Source organism: Mandrillus leucophaeus, unplaced genomic scaffold (genome assembly GCF_000951045.1).
Source record: "Mandrillus leucophaeus isolate KB7577 unplaced genomic scaffold, Mleu.le_1.0 Scaffold201, whole genome shotgun sequence".
NCBI lineage: Eukaryota > Metazoa > Chordata > Mammalia > Primates > Cercopithecidae > Mandrillus > Mandrillus leucophaeus.
Genome location: NW_012102044.1, coordinates 1340571 through 1358364, shown reverse-complemented (window position 1 = coordinate 1358364; position 17794 = coordinate 1340571). Strand labels below are relative to the sequence as shown.

Sequence of the window (17794 nt, the reverse complement as noted above, 5' to 3'; positions counted from 1 at the left end):
CTCCACCTGTGACGGTCCACCCCCCACACCTCACCGTGAGAGGGTTCCAGGGCCCCATCCAGCTCCACCTGTGACGGTGTACCCCACCCCCACGCCCACCGTGAGAGGGTTCCAGGGCCCCACCCAGCTCCACCTGTGACGGTGTACCCCACCCCCACCCCCACCGTGAGAGGATTTCCGGGGCCCCACCTGGCTCCCATCCCCATCTCCTGTGTTCTCTCTGCTGCTTGCGAGGTCACCTGGGCTGGAAAGGGTGCCCGGGATGCTGCTCAGACGTCTTGGCTGCCCTCCCACTCCCACCCTCCATCCCCCACTCCCAGTTTTCAGGATGAAATTGCCGTCAAATAAAGCGTTTTTGAGTCAGCTTGCAAGAGGAAGGAAGTTTGCTTCAGTCGTCTCGTTTTGTTGGAACAAAGAGATCTAAAGATAGACACATGGCTCCCCTCCCTGGACTGTCTTTGCCGGGACCCTGTTTCTGTGAGGAAAACTCAGTGGGGGGGTTCACCTGTGTATCAGGTGAACCAAGGGCACCTCTGCCCTTCCCACCCTTGGGAAATCTCACCACGTCAGCCCCGTAGTGGCCAGAAGAGATCAGCCCTCCCAGGTGGGGCTACTGTGGTCGGTGCTGGGAACGGGCAGGGGCAAGCCTGGCCACCCCCTCGTCGGTCCCACCTGCTGCCTCTGCCCACATGGCAGGGGAATGGACGGGGCAGCCTCTGCCCAGCCTCAGACGTGAGGCCCTAACTCTCCCCTCTCAGACCCGCCGTGGGGTCATCATGGGGTCACCACTGGGGACTTGGTTGGGGTGGGGCTGGGGAGGGAGCTGGGCCTTGGGTGGCGAACATGGGTTAGGGGCCCACCACCTCCCAGACATCCGACAGCACGGAGCCCCATGGAGGCCACGCTCGCCTGCCTGCGTCTCCTCCGGGGACCTGTCTCCTGAACCAAGTGGCCACCATTGTTCCGTGCACTTCTTAGTCTTGTGGCTGCAAAATTAAGTAGATTATTTATAGAAATTATGATCATAAAGGGCAGTTTTTCCCGTCATTCTTGAGTGGGTTCAAAAAACCAGGAAGAATGAAAATTTACACACGTAAATGGAAGAACGCCCAGTGCCCTGAAAATCGCAGGGCCCGCCTGCAGAAGGCTCCATGAAGAAGGGGAGGTTAACACTCCACTGTGGGCCGGAGAGCATCACAGGCCTTTTCGGGTTCACAGAGTGGCCGGGGACCACTTCAGGTGTCGTGATGTGTTAGAGTTTATTTGTACAAGCTTAGCTGTGTGCAGTTTCTGATTACGCACATGGGGAACCCTGCTTTTCAAACCCAGAATGAGGTCTAAGGACAATATTTAGAGTTAGTTCTGGCCCAAAGAGTCCAGAGGCACTGGGGGCTGCCAGCAGGTGGACACTGCAGTGCGGATGGTGGACAGGTGATGTGGACGGTGGACAGGCGGTGTGGACGGTGGACAGGCGGTGTGGACGGTGGACAGGCGGTGTGGACGATGGACACTGCAGTGCGGATGGTGGACAGGCAGTGTGGATGGTGGACACTGCGATGCAGACGGTGGACAGGCAGTGTGGACGGTGGATAGGCGATGTGGACACTGGACACTGCGATGCAGAAGGTGGACAGGTGGTGTGGATGGTGAACAGGTGGTGTGGACGGTGGACACTGCAGTGCGGATGGTGCACAGGTGTTGCTTTGCGCCCCACGGGCCTGTGATGCCAGAAAGTAGGAACCCACCTGTGAGGGGTTGGGGCCTTGGCGTTGGATTCCACAGGATGCTCTGGGAAGGCACCCCCTCCCTTCCTCTGCTATGTTAGCAGGGGCAGCTGCTGGGCCAGGCGCTGTGGTGAGGGTGGGGAACCCCAGGCATGGTCCCTGCAGCCTTGAGTGGGGGTTTGCAGGCACCCATGGAGGGTGCAGGCTGCCATGAGGGCCCCTGCCTGGTGGGGAGGTGGAGAAAGGCCTCTCTGAGGTGGCATCTTGATAGGAAATTGAGTGGGGTCAGACTGGCCACAAGAGGAGCGGCTGAGCAAGGGCCCCAGGCCCGGACCTCACCCTTCCAAGGACCTGAGTGTGTGGCAGCCCCTGGAGGGGTGGATGAGGAGCCTACAGTGGACAGCCTGTCCCAGAGGCAGCTTCACACCCACACGCACCACTCTCTCAGAACGTGGAGGGACGGCGGGCGGTGTCTGTCTGTCTTTCTCTAACACACAGGAAAGACATTTGCTGTCAGCAGGGCCCCAGAGCAGGCGCTGGTAAGGTCCAGAGCCAGGTCAGGAACGCCTGAGCTCATAGGGAACAGGCCAGGCCAAACACGGCGCCTCTCAGAGCTGCCAGAACAGTTTGGGAGTCATGGTGGAAGCGTCCACATCGATGCCTGACTCTCGCGGTCGACGCCTCTGAAAGTTGAGGTGCGGCGAGGGAGCCACAGACATGGGCCAGTGCCTCCCCGTTTGTGGCCCCAGTGAGCCTGGGCCGCCAGCATCCCGCAGCCATCACCGACCTTGGCACCCCCCTGTCCAAGCCATCCCCCCCGTGATGAACCTGCCAGCTCACAGTATCCACAATCTTTTTTTGTAGCCCCCAGAATTTCTAAAACTCCAGGGAGGCCCTTGCCCTGTGACCCTTTCCGTGTCAGCGATGCGCTTCTCCTGGGGTTAGCAGGTGTTGGATTTGAGGACGGTGCCTCCTGACTTCCTCTCTGAGGCTACGGTCACTCCTGGCGAGAGAGAAAAACTTACTGTAAAATTTGAACGTCCAACTGCGCAGTCTAGGCTGCCATCGGCTGCACCAGACGCACATTCCAGAGAGGTGTGCGCCAGTGGAAGTCACCCTGCCAGGAGCATAAAACAGTATTTCATGCTTTACTGCTTGACTGTTTCTTTCTCCCACAAAAGAAGCCATTGCTGGCACATGGTTGCATACTGGGAACGGGTCTGTGCCCTGAACTCTCCCTGCAAGGCTCCGCAGAAGGGCCTTGACATCTGCTTGGCTCTGGCAGGCCCCGTGACACCGTGGTCCCGCCACTTCCTCACCAGCACCAGGGTTGTCTCCGGCTCCGAGGCAAAGCAGTCCCGTAGCCGGCAGGGCCGCAGCCAACACGGCCCAGGAGGGGCCCCTGTGTGTTCCACTGCGTCCCGTGTTTACACTTGTTTGTCTGCAAGACTGGAAGAGCAGGATTTAAGTCTGATGCCAGGTAGATATTATCTTGTGGCCTCCGCTGGGAATTTCCAGGTACAAACACTTCTGTCCCATATCTTCAGGCTGTTAGTGGCCTGGGTCCTCAGGTGTGGAAGAATTGAACGTTTAAGCCATTCTCAGGTCCTCAGCGTGAGTCCTGTGTCTTTCAGAGAGAAATTGTGTGGATGTTCAAGATTGCAAATGTGGCTATATGATGAGCGTGCTGGCCAGAAATCGTGTCTGGTCTGTGGTCAGTGGTCAGTGTCCCCGAGGCATAGTAGCCCAGCAGCCGCTCTGTGGCACAGAACACCAGCCTGTCAGTCCACACAGCTTTCCCTGGAGGGTCTTACTGGCCTCGTGCTCCCAGCTGGTGCTGGCTCCATGCTCCCGGCTGATGCTGACCCTGTGCCTCCAGCTGGTGCTGGCCCTGTGCTCCCCCTGTGTTCGCGGCTGGTGCTGGCCCTGTGCTCCCCCTGTGTTCGCGGCTGGTGCTGGCCCTGTGCTGGCCCTGTGCTCCCCCTGTGTTCGCGGCTGGTGCTGGCCCTGTGCTCCCCCTGTGTTCGCGGCTGGTGCTGGCCCCGTGCTCCCCCTGTGTTTGCGGCTGGTGCTGGCCCTGTGCTTTTGACTGGTGCTGACCTCGTGCTCCCAGCTGATGCTGGCCTAGTGGTCCCGGCTGGTGCTGACCCTGTGCTCCCCGTGCTCACAGTCAGTGCTGGCCCTGTGCTGCTGGCTGGTGCTGGCATAGTGCTCCTGGCTGGTGCTGGCCCCATGCTCCCGGCTGGTGCTGGCTCCGTGCTCCCCCATGCTCCTGGCTGGTGCTGGCCCCATGCTCCCCCGTGCTCCCAGCTGATGCTGGCCTAGTGCTCCCACCTGGTGCAGGCCCCATGCTCCCAGCTGATGTTGGCTACGTGCTCCCGGCTGGTGCCGACCCTGTGCTCCCGGCTGATGCTGGCCTAGTGCTCCCAGCTGGTGCTGGCCCTGTGCTCCTGGCTGGTAGTGACCCCATGCTCCTAGCTGATGTTGGCCTAGTGCTCCCCCCATGCTCCCGGCTGGTGCTGGCCTGGTGGCCGCAGGTGCTTCAGTGCATCCAGACCCATCTGGAACCTGCTGGGTGGGGGAATGGGTGCGGGAGTTGACCCTGCTCTTGCCATCCTGCCTCATTTGTGTCCAGCTAATGGCAAGGCCAGGGATGTGGCACAGACCCCCAGGGTCCCGTGTGTGCGGAGGCAGTGGCCCATTCCGTGGTCAGGTTTTCCTCATGGGCCATAAGTTACTGCACCTGCAACAGGCCGGCAGGGGTCACCTGAACATCTTCCCCGACGTGGGTGGGACTCAGACCAAAGTGTATTTATCCCAGGACCAGGACCAAGCGCTTTCCTGCTGCTCCCCTGCCTCCTCTCTGCCCAGGTCTCTCTCTTTGTCCCTCCCTCTCTCTGTCTGTCAGTCTCTCTCTCTGAACCTCTTATACCACACTTTCAAAATCGATGGTGAATCATTCAACACACAGCTTTTGTGTGCTGAGAAACAAAGGCCTCCACGTATTGGAAACTGAAAAGCCTTTTTCCAGCCACGTGACCCGCTCCTGTAGGTGCCTGTGGATGTGCCGCTCCACCTGGGATCGGGTGGGCGCTCGCAGGGTGAGGCAGTGTCCTGGGGCTGACGCGTGCTGTCTGCTCTTTCCGTGCAGATGAAATCATGCACCAGGACATCGTCCCGCTCTGTGCTGCTGACATCCAGGACCAGCTGAAGAAGCGCTTTGCTTACCTGTCTGGTGAGTTCCAGAAGCCGGGACAGGGTGGAGAGGGAGGGGTCCGGGGCCGGGTGTGGGCTGAGCAGTCGCCACAGCCTGGTCATTCACTGCCTTGGGTCTGACCTGTGACCTGGCAGCTCTCCCCATCTCTGTGAAGTGGGCAGCTCCATGCCAGTTGGCACACGGCCACTGGGAGGAGGTGGGCGGAGGAGGGTCAGGGGGACGTGGCCTGAGCACCCCTGACGGCGGCCTCCAGGGACAGATGGAGTGGGGCGTGGGTGGCTGAGCCCATGGGCCTTAGTGACCCGCAGTTCCTGCTGCATCTGGGCACCTCCCAGGCCACGACTCGTCCACTGTGGCCTCCAGCCCTGCGTCTGGCACACCTGTGGAGGTGGTGCCTGTAGACTTGGGGACATAGTGAGGCTCCCAGCCCCCCATGTGGGTGCAGCAAGGGCACCTGCAGTGACCCCGAGCTGTGCAGACGCCGTTCTTATGTGAACAAATCTGCCCAACAGGACCCATCAGAAAAAATACATGCAAATGTGTGCCCTCCCTGGGACATAAGGGTGCCCTGATGCCGAGGGCGCAATGCTCTCAGGAGCTCAGCCTCTGCCCCTCTGCATTCTCATTAGCAGCCCAGCCCCCAATCCATGGCTGGCATGGTGGGGCCTCCATCCCGCACGGCCACCTCCAGAGCCAGCCCACACCCCAGGCTGGGCCTTGGGGTCTGAGGGAGGCTGACTGCCAGGGGCCGAGGTGTAGCTGGCGAGTTTTACGAGACCAAAATCGAAGAGACAGCAACATGATGGCCAGAGGAGGAGAGCTGTCCAGGGACTCGGTCCTGCTTTCCATGGCGGAGAGGCCCAGGAGGAGGAAGGATAGAAAGCAGGGGGTCTCTGGAGAACTGAAAACTCCCAGGGAACAAGGGCTCCAATCCCCCTGCGTCGGGGACCAGGTGTGGTGATGACTCAGGAGAGGCACCGTGGTTTCTGCCGGTTCCTCCTGCGTCCCCAGCCTCTCCCCGCCCCTTTCATGACTCCCAAGAGGCTCACAGCTTTGCCACCAGGAGGGCCCCGACCTGGGCCTCCAGCCTTGACCTTCCTCCAGTTGCCAGGCAGTGCCCCTACCCCAGTGGTGCCTGGGAGGGCAGAGTCCCGGGACGGCCCCAGCCACCCACCTTTTCTCAGTTGTTCCTCAGACGCCGGCCCAGGAGCTCTGTGAGGGGATTTTGCAGATGAATTTAAGGCCCCAAAACAGCAACTTTAAGATCTTCCTTGGTGGGCCTGACCCAGTCGGCTAAGCCCTTAAAAGAGATGGGGCTCTTCCTGGCATGAGAGATTCCAGGTGCGGGGAGGATTTGACACAAGGGGCTTCTCTGTGTGGCCCTGAAGGAAGCAGAGGCCGCCTGAGCAGGATAAGAGCCACCCCACGGGCAGCCGCCAGGACCCTGGGGCCTCAACACTGCAGCTGGGAGCAGAGCTCTGCCAAGCCCCTGGGGGAGCTGGAGAGCCTGGGCTCGGAGAGGGTCACAGCCCGGCAACCCCTCCACGTGGGCCCAGAGACCCTGAGCAGACACCCACAAGCTGATAAGTGCCTGAGCATCAGTGATCTTGGGAACCACACCAAAGCCTCCGTGGGCTCCTCTCTCTCCTGGAATATAAGCCAGAGTCCCCTGTGGCACCACTGCCCCCACCTCGTCTCCTGCCCACGCCCTGGAGGCAGGCTGCCTACCCATCGCCCTGCTTCCCACCAACCTCGGGGCATTTGCACGGACGGCGCTCTCCATGCAGTGAATTTTTTCCGCGGGCTTGTGGCTGGCCTGTCCCCTCAGGTCCTTGCTCAGAGGCACGCCCTTGGCCACGCCCTGTCCCTCCTCACCTGCTCTTTGTTCCGCCCCCCCTCGTTATATGACCTCACATCCTCCTGTGTGCGGTGTGGGTCCCTCCTGAGGGCTGGGCTTGCTCACAGCTGCCTCCCAGCTCCTAGAGGTGCACCCAGCCTCAGAGCCACATACTGAGGGCTCAGCCATGGGCCCGTCTGGGGTGGGACCCCGAGCACGCCACGCTGTTCTCGGGATCCAGGTCGTAGCAGCAGTACCGTGTCTGAGACGGATCGGTGTCGGCTGGAGCTTCTCCTGCAGATGTGTGGATTTGGATGAAGTCTGTGGTAGCCTCGTGTCTGAGACGGATTGGTGTCAGCTGGAGCTTCTGCAGACGTGCGCGAATTTGGATGAAGTCTGTGGCAGCCTCGGGTCTGTAGGTCTCCAATCACCCTGTCCCCTCCTCACCGTATCCAGCACAGCTGCGTCCTGAGGCTGCGCCTGCACTCCGGGTTCCTGCCATGCCAAGCCCCCTTCTGTGTCCCCATGACAAAGGCCATGCACTGGGGAACTGAAACATCCCAGATTCGTCTTTCAGGTTCCCTGGGGCGTGCCCCTTCCGGAGGCTCCTTCGGGGGCACAGGTGTTCCTTGGTGTCCCTTGGTGTCTTCATGCAGCCACCTCACCTGCACGTCGACGTCTCCTCTTCTGCCTCAAAACCCCTCTACCTTTCTCCCAGGACACCCGTCATGAGATTCAGGGCCCACCGTATAATCCGTTATGGTCTCATCTTGAAAACTTTGTTACCTCTGCTGCAAGGACTTTTCCAAACGAAGTCACGTTCACAGGCTCCTGGGACAGGGAGTGGACATGCCTTTCAGGGGCCGCCTTGGACTCGGTAAATCTGACTCAGAGGTTTGCTGTCTTGACAGCTGCCCCCAAGTGGGGCTCCCCTCCTGCCCCAGCGTCACCCACAGGACTCGCTCTCCGTCTCACTCCACCCGCAGGAAACACAGACTCCCCCACCAGCCACTCCTGCACACGGACCACCGTGGTGCTGGGGCCCAGCGGGCTGAGACCCCTCATTGTGGTTGGAGCCCACAGGTTGACGCCCCAGCCTGTTCTGTGGCCTTTGGCTGAATTCGCTGGTCTCTGGATGCCTAGAACGGCTTCCATGAAGTGCCAGAGCAAAAAACTAAAGATGTCAGGAAGGAACGGCTCCAAATTTTCCTTTTCAAGAGGAGACTCTGCATTTCTTTCCACTTGCGCTGCTGATTTCCCCTCCCTGCAGACGTCCGCACCAGCCCTGCGCTGTGTGCCCTGGAGCCAGGACTGTCCCTGTGACCTGAGTGGTCCCCTCTCTTCCACCTCCATTATCTGTGGATGCACAGGTGCCACACAGAGCCCTACAGCTCTGTCCAGGTCCCGAACCCAAGTGAGGCAGGTTTTGAAAGGCAGCCAAGTGAGGGATGCCTACACCTCGGGGGCTGCACACCCCCGTACGTTGCTGCCCAACGTCAGGACGAGCTGCGGAAATTACACCTGGACTCTCTGTCTGTCACCCACAGACAGCAGCTCCCGGTTCAGCCTGCGTCCCTCGTCATCCACGCCCTCTACTCACAGTGATGTCTGCCCCAAAAGCACTTCGCTTAACCCTGAAGCTGCAAGACCTGCCACCCTACTGTCCCCTCTAGTTTTCTGAGGTTTGAGGAACAAGGAATTGGGTGTAAAATCAGGAAATATCCTGCGTGTAAATTCTTGATTATTCTTGTCCTTCCGGGCAGAGCCGCCTCCCGCGATTCAGCTGTTTGACTCTTTCTTGCTGAAGGATGAGGGTTGCGGGGGGCGCGTGGGTGCCCCGGACCCAGAGGCAATGGCGTGTCCCCTGGTGTAGTGGTCGGAGCAGGCCCCGAGGAGGTCGTGGGCTCAGAACTCTGTCCTTGTGTCATCTTAGAAAAGATGTTTCAACTTGCCAACCGTCAGCAAGAGCTAAAAACAGGGCTGGAGAATTTACCACTGAGGAACTTATGATCTGAAGTGAAAAACGCTGAGAACAGACTTGCCACCGGTGAAAACCACAAAGCCGAAATGGAGGCCGTGCCCAGAACACAGAGTCTGCCTGCACTGCGTGTCTCACGCCCTGCCGCGGACGGCGGCCCCCTTCCACTGCCCAGCAGCTCTTGGGAATCTCGTTTTGCTTTTACAGGAACGTGGCATGGTCAGAGGCAGCCATCAGCTGTCTGGGGACCTGGATTTGACAGGATTGTTCCATCCCACGTCCAGGCAGCCCAGGTGTGTGGAGACGGGGCAGACAGGAGACCCTCCCCCTGGCCTGTGCTGTCTTCCCGGGAAGAACACTGGAGACCTTCGTCTCTTCCTTTCCTCACCTTCCCCAAGCACTCGCTGCACAAGCCCCCTCCTGCCTTGCCCCTTCTCCCACCCCACTTCGGTTTGGTCCCAGCTTACATCTCATCCTAAGGCTTAAGTGTGCAGCTGAACCGCAGTTCTCAGATGAGCTGCAGCACTCCAGCGTGGCACCTGCCTGGGCAGTCCTGAGAGAGGGATTCGAAGTGGGGAAGGACCCCGGAGTCTTCCCGGCACATGGTCTGAGGCTCCAGCCACCAAGTCCCAAACTCAGTCTGCGCTCACCACGACCCGACGGCTGCTCCAACCTGTGGGGACCGATCCGATCCTGCACTTCCTGAGGCCGACAGCTTTTTGACACCCAGGCTTCAGCCACAGACAGACGTTCCCTGCCTGGGGGAGGGGGTTGCCCTTGCTGGAAAGAAACAGAAATGGACAGAGGGTCACTGGGGTGGCCCTGGGTGTTCTGCGGAGAATCAAAGTCGTGAGATGGAGACAGGAATCCCGTTAGGTTTGGGCGGAGCCGCATGTGGTCCTTTCTGGACCTACTTCTAGGAATCCGATGGTTGCACGACCTCAAACCAGTTGCTGTGGGATAAATGTTTGTGTCCCTCCGAATTCAGATGTCGAAACCCTAACCCCGGAGGTGGTGTTTGGGGAGGCAAGGCCTTTGGGGGGAGATTAGATCATGAAGGTGGAGCGCCCAGGTGGGATCAGTGCCTTTGTAAGGGGCTGAAGAAACCAGATCTCGTTCCGCAGCGAGGCCATGCCTCAAGGAGACCTCTGTGAATGCGGAAGCCGCTGTCACCAGACACCAGGTCTGTGGGCACCTTGATCTTGGACTTACCTGGCCAGAGCTGTGAGATAAATTTCTGTTGTTTGGGCCTCCCGGTCTGTGGTGGTTTGTTATGGCCGCCCAGACAGACCAACAACCGACCTGTGTGAAAATGTGAGTCATAAAGGGGTGATGTTGACAGTGAGTCACTGCCGTAAACGAGTGGTGTTGACAAAGGCGTCCTGTCCAGGTAGGAGCTCCGTGTGGCTAAGTGGTGTCCGGCTTCAGAAAGTGATGCCTTCTTGATGTCATCTTCACACTGACAGGAGTTTTTAGTTCTTATTTTAAGACTTTTCTACCCGACAGTTAACTTAGCATACAGATATCACAGTAGATTAACCACATGAATGCTTTCATTCCTAAGCAGCTCATGTGGGCGAGTTTCTAAAGCCATGTTTGGGCTGATGCATCACACAAGGGGGAGTCCCTAAGATGCATTATGTCCATGGGAGAAAACGAAGCAGGACACACGTGTGAGTCGTCACACCCTTGGTCACCCGGCTTGGCCATCACACAGGCCTCCTGCCCAGAATGTGTGTGCGTGTGTGTCTCCCTGTGTGTCTTAGCTCAGGCTGCTTGCTGTGACAAAGTCCCCTAGACTGGGTGGTTTAAGCCACAGGAGTTTATTTCTCTTGGTTCAGGGCAGGAAGTCCCGGATGAAGGCACCGGCAGATGTGCTGCCTGGTGAAGGCTCACTTCCTGATTGACAGACTGCCGCCTTCTCGCTGTCCTCATGTGGCCAGGCGAGCAGAGCAAGCCCACAGAATCCCATTCACGGGAGCCCCACTCCCACAGCCTCCTCACCTCCCACAGGCCCCACCTCCCAGCACTGTCCGCCTGGGGTTAGCATTTCAACACATGAATTCAGGGGAAGACAAATATCCAGTCCATAACAGTGTATATGTGTAGATGTGTGTGTGTAGATGTGTGTATGTGTAGTGGGTGTGTGTGTGCATGTGTAGCTGTGTATGTGTAGGTGTGTGTATGTATAGTGTGTATGTGTGTGTATGTATAGATATGTGTATGTGTAGATGTGTATATGTGTATGTGTGCATGTGCATGTGTAGCTGTGTATGTGTAGATGTGTGTGTATTGTGTATGTGTGTATGTGTAGTGTGGGTGTGTGTGCATGTGTAGGTGTATGTGCAGATGTACATGTGTAGATGTATGTGCAGATGTGTATGTGTAGATGTGTGTATATGTAGATGTATGTGTAGTGTGTGTGCGTATGCATGTGTAGCTGTGTGTGTAGCGTGCTTGTGTGCATGTGTAGCTGTATATGTGTAGATGTGTATATGTGTAGTGTGTAGATGTATGTGTAGTGTGTGTATGTGTGTATGTATAGTGTGTGTGCATGTGCATGTGTAGATGTGTGTAGATATGTAGTGTGTGTGCATGTGCATATGTAGCTGTGTATGTGTGGATGTGTGTACGTGTAGTATGTGTGTGTGTGTGTGTGCATGTGTAGATGTGTAGCGTGTATGCATGTGTATGTGTAGCTGGATATCTGTGTATGGTAGCTGTGTATGTGTGTGTAGCTGTGTATGTGTATATCCATGTGTGTATGTGTAGGTGTGTATGTACATGTATGTACATATACATATATGCATATGTGTGTAGCTGTGTATACATGTGTGCATAGGTGTGTGTCTAGCTGTATGTGTAGCTGTGTATAGCTGTGTATGTATGTGTGTCTGTGTTTATAGGTAGCTGTGTGTGTAGCTGTGTCTGTACATGTGTATATGTGCATGTATGTGCGTATATGTGCATGTATGTTGTGTATATGTGCATGTATGTGTGTATAGGTAGCTGTGTGTAGCTGTGTGTGTGTCTTTGTGTAGCTGTGTGTGTATTAAACTGAGTGTATCTCACATTAAAGCAAGATCCCATAGGAGCCATACTTCATTCTGGCGACGGGGATGAGAGGGAGTTGCAGCTGCCTTCCGCCCCTAGCGAGTGGGTGCAGGCCCAGTTGCTTGGGTGTGAGAGCTCACATGCAGGTGTGACAGGTCTCAGCCAGGACAGTGGTTCTTGGACGTGGGTGGGGACCGGAGGCTGTCCCTGGTGCCACGTGGCAGGGTGCTGTTCTGAACCACAGAGGAGCTTCGGAGCCCTCTGTCTGTGGCATTCAGCCGGCCTCCAGTTACTAGGCCAGGTGCAGACGCAGAAGTAGAGCTTGTTCTTGGTGCCATTGGCCCTGCAGGGTCCTGGCACTGCCCACCTTGGTGGAGATGGTTTCTCCAGAGAGGGACTCTGCCCCCAACTCTGCGTCCAGCGGTGTTTGGCTGCCTCATAACCTGCAGGTGCGGGAGCTTTGGTGCCTGCTTTTCAATCTCAGTGGACAGGCGGGGATTTCCACGCCTGACTTGGGAAGAAAGAACAGGGTCTTTGCTTTCCTTTGGCTTTGGCGCCTGCTTTTCCAACCTCAGTGGACAGGCGGGGATTTCCACGCCTGACTTGGGAAGAAAGAACAGGGTCTTTGCTTTCCTTGGAGGCTGCAGCACAGAGAGTTCGGAGATACCCAGGGTAGCAGCAGCTTGAGACCAGCACCAGCAACCAGCTGAACCAGGCTGTGCGGCCCAGCTCCGGGGTCACCTGGCCCCCATCCTCTCCCCTGGGCAGCTGGAGGCTGCCTTTAATGGCGACTGAAAAGTTGCCACGAGCTCCTGATCATTGTGGTAGGTACTGCGTGAAGCTGAGACACGCGTGAGCCACATCCTGGGGGCTTTGAGCCCCCACCGCGGCGGTGGCTGAGGGAAGGCTTGTCACACTCGCTCAGGAGGACACGGGGCCGCAGTGTTCACTCAGCGGCCTCTTACCATTGGGATCGAGAAATTTTCCGAGAGGAAGTGAGAATTAACAATGATGAAAGGTTTGTGGGTGAGTGACAGGCCTGTTCTGTTGAGGACTGCATGGGACATTGTGCGCTGCCAGAGACGGGGGCAGAGGTCAAGGGCCCTCGAGGGCTGGGAGAGTTCGGAGGGCAGAAGTCATCAGAGCACAGCGGAGCCGGACCCAGCAGCCGCCTTCCCACTCAGGGGCTTCATTAGAACCCAGCATTGCAGGGACTGAGCTGTCCCAGGTGAAGGGGAGGCCATCACGGTGCGTGGACGCCCCTCGGCTCAGCCCTCTAAGAGGCTCGGCAGCTGGGATGGGCCCGAGGCATGAGCCCTCAGAGGAGGTTAAGAAGGAGCTAGGGAGAAAAGATACGTTTGTGTGACGTGCTGGCCGAAGTGAGAACAGTCGTGTCAAATAATGAGTCATGTCCCATTGAGGGGTGCTGACAAGGGCTGGACAGGCTTTCGGGAGGAGGCCACGGAGCCCTGTGCTGAGGAGACCCCCACAGGGAGCCTCATGGGCCCAGTGTCCCAGGATCACTGGATGGTAAAAGCTGCCCTGCCTGGCATCCTGGCGTGGCTGGGCTTGGCCAAGACCCAGAAGCAGAACTTGCGGAAGCCTGAGGCGGTGGCTGTAGGGGGCGCGAGGCGGCAGCTATGGGGGGCACAAGGCGGCGGTGGACTGTCGCTGTTAAGAGACAAAGCTATGGTTGTCGCAGGCTGTGTGCGCCCTGGGTCTTCTCTGTGAGGACATGGATGAGGGACGGCGAACTCCCATTATCTGTTTGCCATAAAAAGCTACCCTAGACTTTGTTCGCTTGAAACAGCCCTATTTTACAGATTTATTCTTCATTTAGTGGCTCAGGAGTTCCAACGGGCTCAGCTAGGCAGTTCTTCACTCCACGGGGCGCTGACTGGGTCCTCCACTCAGCTGTGTCCTCGTGGGGGGCAGGCTGGAAGGTCCTGGGGGCTGCCGTCCCGCACCCCCACCTCCCTGCCCTTTCACAAAGCCCGCCCTCAGCCCTCGGTGCTGGGCCTCCTCAGAGCAGGTGGACGCTGGGCGGTGGAACCACCTCTCTGATGACCGTGGGGCATGAGAGGGCAGCTGCAGTGTCCTGAGTCCCAGGCTCACTTCCGCTGAGTCCTGTGAGCGAAACAGGTCGCAAGGCCGGACCCCGGCTCGGGGGAGAGAAATGGATTCCGTTCGGCCAAGGTGGCACGGCAGGGTCAGTGGCCGACTCCAGCAGGCAGACCTGGAGCCCAGCCTGTGGGACTCCAAAGTCAATGTTCAAATGGAGCCCTTTGAAATTGAATTGTTTAAAAGGCGGCAACGTCAGAGAAGCTGGACGATACCCACCAACAGCACAGTTAGGCAGGTTATTAGGGCACATGCGATGTGGAATATTATGCGATATTTAAAATAATGGTTACATTGTTTAAAAGCATGGAAACAGTTTGTTCTCGGGGTTAGGAAGGAGGCAGGAGACAAGCTTCTCTATCCAGTATCATCTCAACAAGGTTAAAAACGCCCAGAGAAAAAGGCTCGGAAGGAAACACACTGTGAATTGTCACGGTAGCTGTCCCACGGTGGTCACGATAATGGGTAATTGTCTAAATTCACATCACTTTTGTGTACTTTCCAAATACTTTCTTCAAGCAGCACACATTTCTTCCAAATAAAAATTATGTAACGATGAAGAACATGCCTCAGTTTTAACTGAAATACTGGGTGCTGATGGAAACGGGCCAACATCCATGGAGTTCTCGGGGGCCGTGGTGCCCTCGGCTAAGTGTCTGCCTCTGTTCTCTCCCCAGGTGGGCGGGGGCAGGACGGAAGCCCGGTCATCACCTTCCCTGACTACCCGGCCTTCAGCGAGATTCCGGACAAGGAGTTCCAGAATGTCATGACCTACCTCACCAGCATCCCCAGGTGCGTACGCTCAGAGCCCGGCAGACACTGTGGTTCGGGGCAGAGTCTGAGATTTCACCATCGTGGGGTCCCCGCAACTATGGGATGAAGCAGAGTCTCTGTGAGATTTCCGCGTTGTGGGGTCCCTGTGAATGTGGATCGGGGCAGAGCCCCCCATGATTGTGGGGCAGGGCAGAGTCTCTGAGGTTTCACCAGGATGGGGTCCCCGTGACTGCGGGATGAATTAGGGTCTGTGGGAGCCACCGTTGCATTCCCCGTGGCTTTGCTGAGGGGTTAGAGCTTTGTCAGCATCATGGCTCTGAGGAGCTCAGGAGTCTGCCTCGGAGCTGATCTGGAGTCCGAATCCAGCCTTTCCACTCCAAGCTGCTGTTCTTTCCTGTGTTACCACCTAGAGGCTCAGCTGCTCAGCAGTCGGGATCTGGCTTAGCCTGAGCACTGCTTTTCTCCCACATAAACTGTCACTGCGCTTGCCTGTTTGATCAGCAGAGCTCTGGTGTGAGGGGTCTGTGTTCTTAATGCCGCAGAGGCCATCTGCGCAGGGCCAGAGGCTCATGGGAGCAGAGCCCGTCCACGTGGCCTCTCTGCGATGTGGTCAGGTCCTGGGGGCGTGGCCGCCTCCTGCCCTTTCCAGGAGAGAACTGACCCCAGAGGTACCAGAAAATCGGGTTAGCAAAAATGGTTCCCTCAGGCTGCAGCTTTTTTGTTCCAGGCATAGCCGGGTCCCCGTCCTCTGAAAAGGTAGGGAGTCCAGTTCTGTGTCTCCCCAGCGGCCGGCGGGAGAGCAGCGTCAGGCCGGTGAGCTGCAGGCTGACTTCGGGGGGCACCACGGGGGTCTCGCATCTGCTGCGGTCACCCCAGCCACCAGGAAGATGCTGAGAATGTCAGCCACACACCAGGCAGTGTAGCTGCTGCTTCCATTTGGGGTATAGTGAACCACGCACCAAGTAAAAACAGAAATATCCTTAAATGTGGCATCTGTATCCCTCACATTACACAAGGTGGAAAACAGAGCAGATGTTTAACCATCAGTGTGAAAGTGCGGCCGCGGCCATTACCGTGAAGGTTCTCCTTCATTCTTCAGTCTTTAAAGACAACAGCGCACTCTGCCTGGTAACTGAGAGCTCAGCACGTCGGCCTGACCTGGAAAACAGCACATAGATCCCCTGACGAATGTCACATACCCACCAGTTGGCAGCAGCCAGCCTCTGCGGTAGTGCCTTGAGGAGAGAGAGAGCAGTGGGCACCTGTGTCCACTTGCCGGGTTGAGGTGGGAGCTGGCGGAGCAGGGAGCTTGTGAGCCTGTCCGGGCAGGACGTCTTGGTGGGCAGAAAGGAGGGGGCTCGTGGCCAGCTATGGTCAAAGGCCTGGACATGGCAGTGTCCTGGTAACCCCAAATCACTGTGTGTTGGGTTTGTGGTTCTGACCTCGGTCTCTTGTCTTTTGTGAGAATCTTGCACCCACCACGCACGAGGCTCTGCTGGCTGAGCTGAGTGCACGGAGGAGGGGCTGGGTCTCGGGCCAAGTGGCCGAGTTCCCTGAGGGCTGATGGGACCGGCTTGGTGGGGCAAGGCTGCGCACGGAGGAGGGGCTGGGTCTCCGGCCAAGTGGCCGAGTTCGCTGAAGGCTGATGGGACCGGCTTGGTGGGGCAAGGCTGCGATGCTGCAGATGGTTTCCACACATTCGTCCCTGGTTCTCAGTTACACTGTGGCAGGAAGGCGGTTATTAAGCCCATGTTATAGATGAGGCTTAGTAACAGGGTGATGACTGGAGAAAGTGGATGGCTGGGCAGGGGAGCGCCCGAAGGCTCAGACCCATGGCCCTATCCCGAGGACAGGGCTCCAGGTGTGCTGTGGCCAGAGGGGTGTCCTTGGAGAGGGCGGTGATCTCCAAGCCTCTAGACCTGTGTCTGTCACCTGCACGGGAGGAAGAGCCTGTGCCCCAGGGGACGGCCGGCCTGGCAGGTACATCTGCCCCCTGATGGCACCTCCGGGCATGGGGCTAAATGAGATTCTGTGGTGTCCACACTGAATGCTGACTGGTCAGACTCATTCTCAGAAGTCAGGGCTGCTGTCAGTGCTTGCTGCTTGGAGCCATGAGCTGGGGGGTCTCCTGTTTGTTGAACCTTCCTGTCTCTTTTGTCTTTGAAACTTCACGGAGTCCCTTAGCTACCCGCATCCCTTTTCGTGAGATTTTCCAGCATCTGCGGTGCTCAGAGGCCACCCATCAAGACCATAAGAGTGTGGTACGCGGCACGTGTTCATATGTGCACGCCGCTGTTTATCCGATGTTCTGAAACCTTCCATAGCCCCCTTGCCACTGCCCCACTCCTCTGTCTGCTTCTTCTCCTGAGATCCAGGAATATCAGATGCGTCCAGATTCCCGCAGGACGAGACCCACTCAGCCATCTCTGTAGATTGTGCGTCTGTGAGCCGCACAGCCTGGTCTGGCTGAAGGTGGCTGGAGCACAGGCCCAGTCCCTGCGGTGGACACGCGGGCCCTGGGATCCCCAGAGGCAGCTCCATGGGTCCCCACTGTTCGCCTGTGTATGGAAACTTGGGTTTTCTGGTCACACTTAGATTATAAAAAGTGGAAGAGGCGTTTTATATCACCAAATGGTCTAAGTCAGATCCTGGAAATGCCAGCTTCGTTCAGCCCTGAGCAGCACTGCTGAGCGTGGAGCTGTTTCCCCCACCGGACTCAGTGTGGGTGTCTGAGTGTGCGGGGTGAGTGTGTGGTGTGTGTCGTGTGAATGTGTGGTGTGGTGTGTGTGTAATGTGAGCCTGTGGTGTGTGTGGGGTGTGTAGTATGTGTGGGGTGTGTAGTATGTGTGGGCTGAGTGGGGTGTGTGTAGGATGAGTGTGTGGGGTGAGTGCGGGGTGTGTGAGGTGTGTGGGTTGTGTGGAGTGTGTGTGAGTGTACGCGTGCATTCTATCCACGTTTCCTTCCCTGTGTGGTGTGTATGTAATGTGAGCATGTGGTGTGTGTGGGGTGAGTGTGTGGTGTGTGGGGTGTGAGGTGTGTGTGGTATGTGTGGGGTGTGTGGCGTGTGTGGAGTATGTGTGGGGTGTGG

At 57.6% G+C, this 17794-nt stretch overlaps 1 protein-coding gene across 2 annotated transcripts in view; it reads left to right on the top strand.

Annotated features, from left to right (window-relative positions):
• Nucleotides 1–17794, top strand: part of MCF2L (MCF.2 cell line derived transforming sequence-like) — a 256715-nt gene that overhangs the window by 143144 nt on the left and 95777 nt on the right. For both annotated transcript variants that reach the window (XM_011979440.1, XM_011979441.1), the window contains 2 exons: nucleotides 4876–4959; nucleotides 14609–14723. In XM_011979440.1, the coding sequence (XP_011834830.1) occupies nucleotides 4876–4959; nucleotides 14609–14723 (199 nt within the window). The remainder of the gene's footprint in view (nucleotides 1–4875; nucleotides 4960–14608; nucleotides 14724–17794) is intronic.